General features: G+C 33.2%; 1 protein-coding gene across 1 annotated transcript; it reads left to right on the top strand.

The window, feature by feature from the left end:
- Positions 1-1,666: 1,666 nt before the first annotated feature.
- Positions 1,667-15,554, top strand: LOC148596843 (uncharacterized). Its single transcript, XM_088563289.1, has 3 exons — positions 1,667-2,483; positions 5,127-5,383; positions 6,286-15,554. The coding sequence occupies exon 3, from the start codon at positions 6,559-6,561 to the stop codon at positions 9,919-9,921; it is 3,363 nt and encodes a 1,120-aa protein (XP_088419415.1). The 5' UTR covers positions 1,667-2,483; positions 5,127-5,383; positions 6,286-6,558; the 3' UTR covers positions 9,922-15,554.
- The last annotated feature ends 297 nt before the right edge of the window (positions 15,555-15,851 follow it).

The following is a 15,851-nucleotide window of genomic DNA, read 5'->3' as shown; positions in this document are numbered from 1 at the left end:
CATGAAATTAGCATGATTTTCATGTGAAATTCTCTAAACACGAATTTCATGTGAACATTTCCTGTGAATTTCACATGAAGGCTCCATTCACCCAAATTTCACGTGAACTCTGTCACTTTATTTGTTCAATTCAGGTGAAAATCAAGTGAAATTCATGTGAAAATCATGTGAAATAATTTTGCCTGTGTAGGGTAAGGGACACAACTCTTACAAATCATTGAAATGTTTGTATTCACCAGTTTACTTTAATCTCATGTAAGCATCAAAATAACTTGCACAGGTTCCATTCTGCTTTTCAAAGAAAAGCTTAAAAGGCTTTGGTGAAATTGAATATAATACATACATATTCCTGATTTCATGATACACCCTTACCCTAAGTCTGCCTCCTTAAATTAATTTAAGAATCGTTTAATTGATTTTGACCAAACCTGTGGAAAACTCATAGACCATAGAAACCATTCTGGTTTTTAAGGTCATGGGTCAACAATTAATGTCAAGGTGAAATTCATGTGACCCAATGTTGAACTTTGAAATGGCAAAAGCATGCCACACTTTTATTGGCTATTATTCTGAAACTTAGGGTCAGTGCGCATATTTAACACAGTTATGCATTATAGTAATTTGCACAGGCAAATGTGCCACACATGAGAATCATATGGTTTGCATCATATGATTATCATATAAATCGAGCACCATATGATAATCATATGTTTTAGTATACATATGATTATCGCATGGTTTTCATACGATAATCATATGTTTTACACAAACATATACTTGTCATATGTTTTTCAGTCCAAATTACCATATGAGAATCATATGAATCGAGCACCATATGATTATCATATGTGACACATTTGGCTGTGTAGAATGTAAGATTTTTGTTTTTTGGTCTTGAAGTTAGGTAGACGTGTACAGTGGGTGTTGAGCATTTCAAACTTGTATTCCGTTGTCTGATGGCAAGTTGTGTACCGTTCTTCCAGCTCATTATTTGAATAAGTTTTCTTCTGTAAAATATTTTAAAGCACTTATCATTTCATTACTAAGGCTTATGCTTGTAATTAATTTATGATTGATGGAATTTTTTTTTTTTTTGGTGATCCAGGATTTAAGTTGAAGGAGGCGTTAATTGGATCAAATGCCGTGCAAAGCAAGGCAAAGAAAGGAAATAGTGTGCACCTGAAAATATCTAAATAGAAACCTTCAAAGTAATGGGAAAACAGATACACACAAACCAAAAGGATGAGAATTACTCTGTATAAAATATGATGCGTTTAACGGGATACAGGGGTGGAATCAGACACTTTGAAAAAAAAGGAGGGGTGCCAACCCCCTGCACCTCCTCCCTGGATCCACTACTGGGACATTAAATGATAAATTGTTAATATATATAAAGAGTTATCAAGGAAACCAAGATTCTAAAGGAAATCAAAAGAATGAAATCCAAGGACAAAGACCAGACATGGAATACAGACATACACAACAAAGACCATAAAGTAACTAAAATACATGTAATGCATACAAAGTAACAAAAGTAAATGAGCAACTCAGACTTTACTAAGAACTGGGAGCATGGACCGGGTGCACTGGTACGGTAAGCGTCTTCTGCTTTTCTGGAAACACCTGCCGAGCTGCTCATAAAAAGTCAAATCCAGGGTAAAAGAAAAAGAAAAGGAAAACTATGACATATTGAACAAATCAGTTTTCATGGTGCAGATGGATACACCGTAACGATCCACGAATTCATGATAAATACTGGTTTACTAGGCCATTTTAATGTACCAATACTAAGCATCGAAAGGTCCATGGGGGCCGGATCTGGACACTTTGAAAAGTAAGGGTACCAGCCGAGGTTCCTAAAAAAAAGGGTGGTGATAGTATTTCACTGAAATAAATGTATCAGTCTTTGAACTGTTGAAGTGTAAAACAAATGTTTTTCCAGAATTTTTATCTGCTAATTCAACCCAAAACATTCAAATTTCTACCCAAAATTAGTGATAACCAATATTTTACATCCTTTTTATTGTCAATGCATAGGTTTTCATTTCTTCAATAAAATCTGATTTGAAAATCGCTATTAATTTATTTATTGTGACTTTCCCAGTACGAGGCTACACCAGGTGGTGGTTTTGTCCTCAAGAATAAGAAGAACTTGTAGATATCCTGCTTTTTAACTGTGGTTAATTAGATTTGTCATAGAATTTTGTGCTATGTTTAGTCATATTTCACAGTTGTTTCTTTTTACTCAAATATACGTTAAAAGTCATTCAATATATCATTTCCAATCCATACTTTGGACCGAGACATTCAAGGGACGAGCTGGCTAGTGTTTGTAATCATCTCTCGTGTTTCTCCCCTGTAGTTAATTTCCCCGATTGACATTGATTGATTGATTGATTTTTCAGCTGGGTCAACGCTTGCATGAATGATTAACATATTGTTTTGTGAAAACAGGGCGTAGGCTGGATATCTTTCTTCAGAAGGTGAATTAATTACAATTTATACTTCGTACTACTAATTTTGTTCTATTCACGCAATTTTTTTTCAGCGATTTTGACGTGGTTGAATATTTACAATGCATTCCAATATTGCGTTGATAACAAAGGAAACCTTTGTACCCTAGAGCATTATCATTTATCATTTATACTCCAATGATTTGTGTTTGTTTCCATAGCTATGTGGACAAGAATACGTTTTATTTTGGCCATTTTCAACTCATATTTTGCTTAATGTATTTGAAAAAATTATATGAGGCAGGGAGTGTAAAAGTAGGTCCCTGTATGAGACAGGTGTAACGGATAAGAGGACAAAGTTGAATATATTAAATTACAATTCCACTTTTTTCAACATTTTCTTTAACTTTTATTTCAGATTTAAAATCCTTTCTTTTAATGAAATATTTCACTTTTTTTTCTTCCTTTTTCTCTTTGAAATTGTATTTAAAAAATCTTGAACTAATTTTTTTTGTGTTAACTTATTGAAATAGCTATATATTTACTTTATAATAGCCTGAGAGACTATTTTGCCTGATCCGGTAAAATAGCCTGAGAAACTATTTTGCCAGATCAGGCAAAATAGCATCTGAGGCTATTTTGCCGTACCTAATTATAATATATATATATAAATATGCTGTATCAAAAATTATATAAGCTTCTTACTGACTTAATATGTATATATAATCACAAAGTTAATTTAAGGAGGTAGACGTGGGGTAATGGACATAACTCTTGAAATCTGTGATATGTTTGTATCATATTCAATTTCACCAAGCCTTTCAAGCTTTCAGTTGAAGCAGAATGAAATCAGTCCAAGTTACTTCGATGCTTAATGAGATTGATGTAAAATACTGAATACAAACGTCCCAAGGAATTGTAAGTGTTGTGTCCCTTACCCTAGGTCTACTTCCTTAAAGTCACCAATTATGAAAATCACACATATTTTCCTTATTAAAAAGGGGATTAGATAGTTTGAAAAAAAAAAACTATATATCATTGCAGAACAGGATCCATCTTTAGATCAGTCACCAAACCCTTACCTCTTTTGAATGAAATTCATGGTTCTTTAACTGCATGATGAGAGAATCTACTACCCCATGTACATTGCTGTCACTTGGCGTCTGTCGTCATTGTTAACAATTATACAAAACTCTTTTCCTCTGAAACTACTTGACTGATTAGAACCAAACTTGGTTATAATGTTCCTTTGGGTATCCTGATTAGGACTGATGTGAGGATTTTGGATTCGTTGAAAAACATGGCCGCCGTTATTAAAAATAGAACATTGGGGTCAGACAGTAGTTTTTCACATATATCTCCAAAACCATTAGGTTTAGCTAAATTCTGACAAAATAAAAGTTTTCATCATGTTGAGATCTATTTCTGGTTAAATTTTGGTTTTAATCCGTTTAGCCATGTTGGAGTAATTGCCCTTTTTCAACAATTTTTGCTATTTTTAATGTTATTTCATTCAAGAATCTTCTCCTTTGATGCTACTTGACCAATTGAAACTAAACTTGTTATGAATGTTCCTTGGGGTATCCTGCATAGAATTGATGTGGGGATTTTTGATTCGCTGAAAAACATGGCCACTGTTACTAAAAATAGAACATAGGGGTCAGACAGCAGATTTTTACATATATCTCCATAACCATTAGGTTTAGCTAAATTCTGACATAGGTAAAAGTGTTTAGCATGATCAGATCTATTTCTGGTCAAATTTTGGTTTTAATCTATAGAGCCATGTTGGAGTAATTGCCATTTTTCAAAGATTTTTGCTATTTTTAATATTATTTCTTTCAAAAATCTTCTCCTCTGATACTACTGAACTAATTAAAACCAAACTTGTTATAAATGTTCCTTGGGATGTCCTGCATAGAATTGATTTGGGGATTTTTGATTTGTCAAAAAACATGGCAGATGTTACAGAAAATAGAACATAGCGGTCAGACAGTAGATTTTCGCATATATCTCCAAAACCATTAGGTTTAGCCGAATTCTATCAATAGCTAAAATGATCCTTATTATTAGGACTACAAAAGTCTTGAGGGATAAAAGTTGTCAGATGACTCCTTGTAAGAGTTATTGCCCTTGAAAGGGGAAAAATGACTATTTTTTAAACTGTTTTCAGTCAATATCTTGAAAACTATGATAGATTAAAATAAACTTTCAATTGTTGAAATGATCCTTATAAGCCCTACCAAAGACTTCTTGAGTCGAAATTGTTGGACAACTTCTTGTTAAATTTATTGCCTTGAAAGGCAAAATTCAATCAGGTAGGCAATTCAGGCTCCTGGGAGCCTAATGTCTTTAACATTATTTTTGGCTTGGTAGCACTTGTGCAAATTGGCTTATAAAATGGTGAAAGTCGGGCAGGCAGGTAGTCAGATGTCTTTCAACAGTTTTCTCATCAACTATCAATCACCGCCACTAAACATTTTGTACACAACTTCAGGATAGGATCCCATCACATGAGATGCGATTTCATATTTGTCACACTTCTACTTCCTGTTAATCAACTTGGTGTATTTACGGCAACCCAGCTATTTCTGTCTTCGACCAATTTTTTTGGCTTTTTATTCTGACATTTATTGTTTCCTAATCCAAACTGTTTTTTTTTTTTTCTTGCAGAAAATTTGACTTCACCGAGAAGAAGCTATATTTACATCAGTACAAGAACTTTAAAATATACTGAGAGCATTTCATAAACATGTACAGTCTTCATGGTTAAGCAGTAGTCTGAGGCCCAAGATGTGTCAAAATGGAGGTGGGCCTGTAAAAATAACTACTACAGGCCAACAGTCACTATATAAGAATTTCTGAAAAGTGTATTTCCGGCCTTTGAACTGGAAAGTTTGTTGTGAAGACTGCAAATTGACAAGATAAATGTAGGTGAATTATATATTTGTTATTCTTATAATATTAATTTAAGAAAATTAAGTACTGAAACATCTTTGCAAAATTGAAGAACTTTGTACCAATATGTTTTTTTACAGTCTTGGCCATAAAAATAGTTTAAATACCGGTTGACTTCATTAATTCAAATACAGTTTAAATCAATCATCATGTATTTGGCTCTTTTCTATGCCAAAATAAAAAAAAAAATGTCCTAGATTCTCATCACCTCCGACCCAATTTTTTCACCCCCTAAAAAATAATTTTGATTTTTTTGTCCTATTAAGGTCAATTTCCTCTAAATTGACAGCATTTTTCACTAAAATAGACAGAAAAAAAATTCATCCACACTCCCCAAATAAACAAAAGTGGATGAGAATCTAGGAATATTTTTATTGTCATCCCATTGGGAAATATTTGAAAAGCAGTTTGTCCTTGTGAATAAAGATTGAATTTATAAATGAAGATTGTTATACTGTGTAAGTACTTTTATTCGTGGATTAGGGAAGAAGAACAAATTCGTGAATTCTTTAATTTGTGGTTATGAGGTTTTCAGTACACACATCAATGGAAACCTCCTTTTCGTTAGAACCAAATTTTATGGTTTGATCTTCCCACGAAAACCATGAAAATTGGTACCCCTACAAAAAATAGTACTTTCACAGTAACATTATTTTATTGAATGTAAATGTTGAGGTAAGGGAACATTTCCTGCCATTACGCTCTACTTCAGAGGAGGTAAGGGAACATTTCCTGCCAGTATTTTTACACTATAATAACCAGTCAAAGGAAATTTCACGATGCATAGCAGACCCAAGGAAATAAACATAGAAAGAGTTGTTTTTTTTAGAGAACTTACATATTTTCTCTTTATCTGTTTTCCATTTTCTTGTAGTGAGATGACAGAGTGTTAGGGAAAGATCAATCAAGCATTCCATCTTCTGAACAAAAAGTTGTGTACTTTTCAGAAACAAAACATAGATATAAATCTAAGACAAGCAATGTAGGATGTAATTATCTAATTTTGACCATACAATGAATTTAAAAAAAAAAAAACACTTGCAGAGGACAGACTCATCTATTAATCGTGTTTACTGCCAAGTTCAAATTGAGAACATACATGTAAGTAAAAAAAAACAACTTAAACTGTGTTGAAACTAAAAACATAATGGATCCAGTTGCTGTGAACTTTGACCTTAGTCTTGTTAAAGATGATGATCAACACATGACTGAAAGTGATAACGAAGATTATTCAACTTATGGCATATCAGTTAAAGAACAGGAGAAGCATATGTGTCAATTATGTGAAAAGTATTTTTCAAGTGCAAGAGCACTACAGATCCACACAAGAATTCATACGGGTGAAAAACCATATGCATGTACTGTATGTAAGGAGTCGTTTGCTCAATATGGTAGTCTGAAACTCCATATGGCCAAACATGGGACTAAATATCCTTATGAGTGTTCAGTATGTTCGATGAGTTTTGCCTTTCAAAGTCGACTGAATAATCACGTAAAAACACATGATCCAAATAGGAGCCTAATATCTGTGAAAAAGAAATATGAATGTAATATTTGTGGAAAAATGGTAACTGATTTGATGAAACACCAGGTAGTTCATACAGGTGTGAAACAGTACCAGTGTAAGATTTGTCAAAAGAGTTTCACCCAAGCTAGTTATGTGAATGTCCACATCAGAACTCATACAGGAAAACCGTTCATATGTGGAGTATGCGATAGGAGATTTCTGACAGAATATCGTCTCAAACAGCATCTGAAGAAACACCATGGGAAGGGCAACAGTGGGACCCAAGAAGAAGTGGATGATGAACTGTCAATGCACATTATTGTTGATCATACACAAGGTCCATCTGATGATGAAACTTCTAATTCTGCTCATCTTAGCAGCAATGATTTAGAAGAACCAGCAGAAAAATTCGACACTTCTCAAATGTCACTAGATAAAATGTTAATGGAACCAGAAAAAGATCCACATATATCCATGGAAGCTCAAATCAAAAATGAGTGTGATTCAAGGGTAGATAATCACAATGATGAGTGTGTTTCAAAGGTAGATAATTTTAGTGATGAGAGATTTTCAAAAGAAAATAATAAAGCCGAAAATGAAACACTTCAAGGCAACATAAGTTCACAACCGCTTGATTTAATGAGTCAGAATGAAACTCATGGAAATACTTCTACAGGGTACAGCAGAACCCCAAGGCCAAAAAGGCAATGCAAAATATGTGGAAAATTTGTTACGGATATGCCTAAGCATAAACTCCAACATGCTAGCCATAAGCCATACTCTTGTTCCATATGTCACAAAAGCTTTTACCAAGCTGGAAACCTAAATATTCACATGCGACAACACACTGGGGATCGCCCATATAAATGTGGGGAATGTGATAAAAAGTTTACTACAAGCAGTCAGCTAAAAGTTCACCTAACAACACACGGAATAACTGAAATTCCACCTAAAAAGCGCTTTTGTAATATCTGTGAGCAGTGGTTCACTGATTTATCAAAGCATAAACGTCAACATACTGGTGTTAAGCTGTTTAAATGCTCAGTATGTGGAAAAGCATTCAACCAGAAGGGTAATTTTAATGTGCATATGAGAACACATACTGGCATCAAGCCATTCGAGTGCGATTTATGTGGGCAGTCATTTGCTGGGAGTGCAAACTACAAGGCCCATAAGGCGAGCCATACTCAAGAGTTTTCTTTATTTTGTCCGATTTGCAACAAGGGATTTATCGCCCAAGGTCATCTTAACTCGCACATTAAAATACACAGTAATGCTCGACCTTTCAACTGCAATGTATGTGGCCAGAGTTTCAAACGAAGATCAAGTTTAAATGCTCATACTAAGGAGCAGCATACTTCAGGTAAACCTTTTAATTGTTCTGACTGTGGTAAAAAGTTTACAAGAGAGAGATTACTTCGAAGTCACATGACCAACAATAATGGTGATGAACCTATTGCTTGCGATATTTGTGGCAAACATTTTAAAACTTCGTCATGTTTGAATTATCACATGATTGGACACAAGGGACATAACTCTTTTCCATGTACTGAGTGCGAAAAGCAATTTTCTACAAACATATTACTTCAGAATCATTTGAAGAGTCATGTGATTGTGTCATGTGATAATTCCAGTCAATCAAATGCAAGATCAGAAAGTCTAGATGAAAGTCTTCAGAATAAAGTAAATGGTAGTCAAAGCTTTGCTTTAGGCAATACACAAGAAGAAATGGAAGTTGAGACAAATCAGCTCAGCAGTGTTGATTCAAAATATCTGAATTATCAAGTTACTTCAATAAAAACTGAAACTATTGAGAATGATTTCTATGACATAAAGAGTGCAGCAAATGTTAACATTTCTCAGCTTGACAGTTCAAATTGCATGAAAGATACCTTTTCAGGATCATTGGCTCATGGGCCTGAATTCATCCATGGAGATGCTGAAATAAAAAGTACGGTAAAGAGTGAACATGAAGAAGCAATGCTGGTTCTTGGTCTTAGTGCAGAACGAATAAACTGTCCTACAAATAGCCCTCCATCACAGAGTAAATCTACCTTTGCAGGCATTGTGAAAAATCAAAGTGGTAATTCTTCAAATGCAGCAACATTAGATGGCAACTTTGGGAGTACTCAAGAGTTGCCATGTGTGAAATTTGGGAGGTGTTGTCTGCATGGAACCATTTTTCAACAGAACATCATGAATTTTGGCATGACAAATGCAAGCAGGTCACCTTACATTGCATCAGATGTCCAAAACCAGAGAATTTCTGATTTGGAAGCTGATGATAATGCACAAATGGATATTGATGAAGTTACCAAAAATGCCTTGGCCATGCTACAACAGTCACTAGAAGCGCAAAAAGAATTACAAAAGTCTGTGAGAAGCAATGATAGAGAGGTTAACCATGAAATACAAGCAGAAACTGGTAGTCTGCGAAACTTTGCAGACATTGGATATTCTGGCACATCTTACATGGAAGAAAACTTAAATGCTACAGCAGATAGAGATCACCACACAAGTGATCCAAAGATCTTGCCAAAACAGTCAGGGAAAGCTGAAACAGATTCAAAACAGACTCACAGAAGAATAAGTGATGATAGCAAGATAGAAACGGTGACTGCAGCTAAGAACACCAAAAGTTTTGAGGGACTTGATAAGAAAATATTGGAAGCAATGAATTCAACCCCCGTAACATCAGATAGCTTACAGTTAACACCGTCAACTCGTTACGAGTGTGAATTCTGTAAGCGGCTTTTCGTAAACAACTGTGAATTAAAGAAGCATAGACGTACCCATACTGGGGATAAGCCGTACAGGTGTGATGTATGTGACAAGGGGTTTGCCCAGAAAGGAAATTTGAATATTCATAAAAGAATACACACCAAAGAAAAACCATTTGAATGTAGTGTATGTGGTGAAAAGTTTAACCATAAGAGTAATCTGAAATACCATGTAAACAAACGTCACCCAGATATGGAGAAAATGACCATAATTACTTCATAATTCTTTGTACAGTAGAGCCAGGTGAACTTTGTCATTTTCACTTTTAATGGTTGTTGTATGTTAAACAGGTATTTTAATGCTTCTGGTTAAAGGCAGTTACTATGGTGGATAAAAGATTTCTGGTTGGAGGGTTCAAAAACATCATAAATTGATAAGTGGAGACACTTAAATCTGTGAAGGATGTCAAATTTCATTAAGAAATTTCCTTTTTTTTTCATATTTAAGTAAAGCTTTTCAGCCCTGGCCCTCCTTCTGAAACCACCACAGAAACACTATTGAGTGAAAATATTGATTTATCTGTTATATGTGTAATTATTATATTTATAATGTAGCCTTTTGTTGTTAAGCTCCCAATTTTGATTGCTACACATTAAGTACTAGTCCACATAAAATTCAGACACTGCCAATGGTTAAGTGATTCGTGGTGTTGAAAAACCCACCAAACTAATGATGCTTTCCCAGTCTACATATGCTATACTTTCACATAACAATAATCTTTTCTGCATTTAAATCTGCACTTTTCGGAAAATCATACATTCATCTCCCACTAGAATCCAGCAAATGAAGCCAAATCAAGAACAATAACTCTTGCCAAGTGCAAATTTCATGTACAATCTATATAATTTTAAATTCAAAAGGGCAACAACCAAACTAAAAACAAAGGCTGGTTGTGTGATCAGTAACTGCCTCTAAAAAAAGAAACAAAACTGAATTTGGTGGATTTCTGACATGCATGAATCACCTTCTCTCTGATTTTTAGAAAGACTGCTACTTAAGGGTTACCAAACATCTTCTCTGAAATGTATTTAGACCAATTATATTTATTCAAATTTTATTCAGTGTTTTATTTTAATAAAAGAAGCAAATTAATAATTTTGAAGAAATTTTAACCACATGTTTCATGGAAATAACTTCAATAAACAAATAGATTCATCAACAAAACCTTTGATCACTAAGATGCTTTGAGTCTGATAACTGAATGTAACAAACTAAAACGTTTGGTTGATTTTACAGAGTTTTTCCCCTTAGGTGTTGTGTACTCCCTTAACTTGTAGTGTTTTTTAACTTTTTACACTCCCCATCTCCACAAATGAATTGTATATTGGAATCACCTTCTTTTTGGTCATCATTCTGTTCCTTTGAATTTCTGTGTAATTATCTTTACTCCCAAAAAACGGATTGATTTCAAATATGGTGTGTGATATAGCTCCTCAACAAATGGATTGTGTATATTGGAATCCCCTTATACGTCTGTCTGGTCATCATTTCTGTGTAATTAGCTTTACTCCCAAAAAATGGATTGATTTCAAATACTGTGTGTGGATATGCCCCTCTCAATGAATGGATTGTGTATATTGGAATCCCCTTATACGTCTGTCTGGTCATCATTTCTGTGTAATTAGCTTTACTCCCAATTAATGGACTTATTTCAAATATGGTGTGTGGCTATATATGGACATATGTTGTAAATAATTAATGGTTGCTGTCTGATATCAACTTCCTGTTTTGTGGGACTTTGCTATGTTTTCATTACATGGAACATGTGACAAATTGTGTGAAGCTTTGTTGTTTTGTTGTTTTTTTTGGTACTTTTTATATCAGTGATATGTTTGTATCATATTCAATTTCACCAAAGCCTCTCAAGCTTTTGTTTGAAGCAGAATAAAATGAATCCAAGTTATTAGATGCTTACATAAGATTTATGTAAAATGCTGAATACAAATGTTCCAATGATTTTTAAGAGTTGTGTCCCTTACCTCCTTAAAGTAAAACCCGCAGTGTTGTAGGATTCCTATTCCCCGTTACCATGGGCAAGTGAAATTTGGGTCAGGGAAAGTTGGGTACTTAGTTACACTTTCCCATGGCAAGTTGCAAACTTCATATGCTGTAAGGATTTGTTTTGTTAGGAAAGCAGTCATTGACTGTGGGAAAGTTGATTTTATATGGATTTTTCCCGAGGAAACCTCAATTTTTGAAAAATCCTAGAACACTGTGGTGGGATTTTTTATTTTATCTGACTTTTTTGTTATGAAAGGAGGTTTCTCTTACTTTTGATTTTTTATGCTTTTTAGGGGGTTTGTTTTTGAATTATGGGCCTTCTTACACCCCCTATTTATAAATGGAATTTAGCACAGCAGGGTAAAGCATCAAGTGTCTATATTTTGTGGTGGTCTGGTACATTCATTTAGATACATATATGTGTGTATGTTTTATAAGAGTATTAGGTTTCATAATTTAGTATATCATTTTAGTTTTTTTAGAATCTCCTTAGGCCAATTCAAATGCATTTTTTTTTGAATATGTATGAAAGATTAAACAAAGGAACCAAGAAATTAAAAGAATGTAATCCAGGGAAAAAGATCAGACATGGAAAACAATCATTCTAAAACTTACCTGTTAGATTTAATGATTGATTATGGAATATACATTAGAATATGCATAAAGGGAGATAATTTATAGAAATATGATTTTTTTTATTTTCCATACTTAATGTGCTAGTTATGACTTTAATCTACATGTATCTTCTTTTGCACTGCGTCTAATACTTACATGTAAAATTTCTATTAAATTAAAATAAACCATTTGATTTTTTAGGGGGGGGGGGGGCACAGGCTTTTGAAAAAGAAATTTGACTAAAATCAACAAATTTGTAATGTTTATCTCCAAAATTCATCACAAAGTTTTTTAATAAAGTTGGTAACAAAATTAGGACGGAAAATTCAAGATGAAAAAAAATTCCCCCCTTTAAAATCAGATGATAATTATTTTTTAATTCCAATTCTGAATTGTTCAAACTTTCACATATCTTATGCTGTAGTTAGTGTTGTAAAGCGTTTATTTACTGTATATATAGAACATTTATTTATTATACTGTTGTATCTGTGTGTTCAAGGACCAAATAATTTGTAAACAAATTATTTTTAAGTATATTTTTGGAATTATGACAACCTTGAAGAAATTCTTTGTTAGCTGTTTACCAACCACAGAAGCTGTAAAAATCTTGTCTACTCATTCTCTTCAATTTCTAATTAATCTAGGTTTTGGTCCATTTTCAAGACCCATTGGGGTTTACTTTAGAAAAAAACAAAAAAAAACACCGACCTCCAAAATACAGTAAATGTACTAATTTTCGCTATTTCAGTAGTGGATATAAAATACGAAAAATGGTATCAGAGAAATTGATATGATATTGAACATAATATTATGTTAAACAAATTTTTAAAAAGCGAAAATTGATACACGTGAATATGTTCACTTGACATAATCCGCAAAAATTAACCACCACAGAAAATTAGTACATTTACAGTACATTTTGAGCAGAGAAACATCAGGACGATATGTTTTTTTCTTCAAGAATGACCTTAGCATAATTTGTAACAAAACATGTTTTTTCATTGATTTTTATTTCTATTATTATTTGGAAATACTAGTAAATCATCTGTGTTGTAAAAAAATGTGTACATGTATCCAAATATGATCAAATTGGTATTTCTCTATGCTATTGTAAACATAAATAATGAAATCTATTTTATGGAAGTAGACCTAGGGTAAGGGACATAACTCTTTAAATCAGTGATATGTTTGTATTATATTCAATTTCACCAAAGCCTTTCAAGCTTTCCTTTGAAACAGAATGAAATAAGTCCAAGTTACTTTGATGCTTACATGAGAATGATGTAAAATGATAAATGCAAATGTTCCTATGATTTGTAAGAGTCATTTCCCTTTCCCTAGGACTATCTCCTTAATCTGAACATTTTTTGGACCAAATAAATGTTGAAGTATTTCTTAACACAGAAAAGGGGGAGACGATAATTTTAGTTGCTTTCTAATGCAAGTACAGTAAAACTTCTTTAAACCAAACCCCTTTCGGACTGTAAAATTTGGTCGAATTAGACAGGTCTACGATTTATCCAGGTTCAAAATACATATAAACATACACAATGGGACTTCAAAAGTTGTCTGGTGTAGGCAGTTTTCCATTATTTCAGGGTTTGGTTTAGACAAGTTTCACTGTATGTTAAATTCTTGGCAAATTAAACCTATATTACTACAGATGTTCAATTTCTACAGATTGTAATGCATGTAAGTAGCTGTCTTTGTAAGAATCATGCAAAATCTGAAAAATGTGATACACCCCAAAAAAGGCTACATATTTCTATTTTTGTAATTAAGTTGTTTTGTGGGTCTATATTACGAAATGTGTAATTATTCATTCAAATCTGCCTGCCCTAACGGGATAATCAACATTGAAAATCCAGTAGATTCTATTGTATTTGAGTGTCATTTACAGAGTTATCTCCCTTACTTTTGAATTCTACAGTGCATTCTATACAATTTTTATCTCTTATGAGCATGGGTTATATGAAAAACCAAATGTTAATTTCTGTTTACTAAAGCATTTTAAACAAGATATCAAAAATAAAAATATGTAGGCTTTCCAACCATGTATTTCATTTTGCTTGATTCTTAGCTGGAGTGCTACTTAAAATGACATAGCATGAATTTGGTCATGTTTGGTTTCTAGTTTATCCAAGGTATGGTTTTGACAGGTTTTGCTGTATTTTATCAAAGGTTGACCTTTGAACTCCCATGACCCGGTAAACTGTTTAGAAATAGGAAATCAGTGGAACAGAAAATTGATTTCATGACAAAACTGAAACTTTCCTCAGTATTTTGTAGATTGAAAAGTACTAACAATTTTTATTGTATTTGTACATTTTTCTTATATCAAATTTTTCACAAATTTGTAGTTTTGAGAAAAAATGTGGGAGTTATCTACAGAATGTCATGAGAATTTTAGGCATCTGAGCATTTTTTCAAGTAGCCATTCTTGTGGTCAGAATCCTGGGGGAAATGGCACAGGTACTATTGTCAAAGTTCAACTTTTATGTTAGTTACCGCATAAATGATTATGTACATGTACATGACTTTATTATGAGGGCCATTGGCCAAAGGGGTACTTGTATGCAAGCTAATCATGGGCGGATCGGGATTTTAGGTTAAGGGGCAGTTTAATAGAAATAAATGCAGAGCGGAGCGATGTAAGAAAAATTTTGGGGGGTAGAACTGAAAAAAAAAGATTTCATTCCCCCCAAAATTCACATTTTTGTTGAGATGTACATGTACGCCCAGCTTGCCTTTCCTTGGATCGGTACATGTGTGTATTTTAGCTTATAGTAAATTTTCTGCTAGTATTAACAATCAAGATTAATTTATTGTACTCTAAATTTCTACTTCTAGTAACTTTCTCCTTGTTTTTTCAATATTTTAAATGTTTTATCGAAGTTATGATTCTATATGTATTTGATTTCTTAGGTTCACCTTTTATGTACCTTTTTATATGTAAATAGCTGTTTGTTTTAATTTCATTATTTTATGAAGAGACTTTGATCTTGCTTTTAATATTTCCATTTCATTCAATGTTCTTGCCGTGATATGGCCCTAGTCGCCGAAACGGCATTAAAACATAACAATCAATCAATCAATCTAGTAACTTTTACACAACTTTCAAGTACATAACTTTTTCAAATTAATAATATAATTTTTCATGTGTCTAGTTAAATATTGTTTAAGTAAAGTAACCTTTAATTTTAATTGTACATGTATAATTCCAAATAAATGTGAAATAATTGCTTTAATTTGCGTTTAAAACAGTTTACATACATGTGTTATCTACGTTAATTTAAGATTAGCATCATTTCTTGTTCAAGGAATTATTGAAGTGGAACGAAAGAAAAGGAATCAATTTCGTTTCGCGTTTTAGTAATTACTACTTTTAAAATATCACCAAAAATTACCGAAGCGTCAGCAGTGGGATGATTCAAACACAGGCGCTTGGGGACAATGTGTGGTTTCTCGGTATTTTTCTTCGAAACCCGCGCATTTTATAGTGTTCCCTCATATTTAGCCATTATACGCATGTTTGA

The sequence above is a fragment of the Perna viridis genome, chromosome 15 (assembly GCF_037379345.1).
Source record: "Perna viridis isolate PV_CMFRI_1.1 ecotype Kerala chromosome 15, ASM3737934v1, whole genome shotgun sequence".
In the NCBI taxonomy this organism is placed as follows: domain Eukaryota; kingdom Metazoa; phylum Mollusca; class Bivalvia; order Mytilida; family Mytilidae; genus Perna; species Perna viridis.
This window is presented reverse-complemented; position numbering and strand designations above follow the sequence as displayed.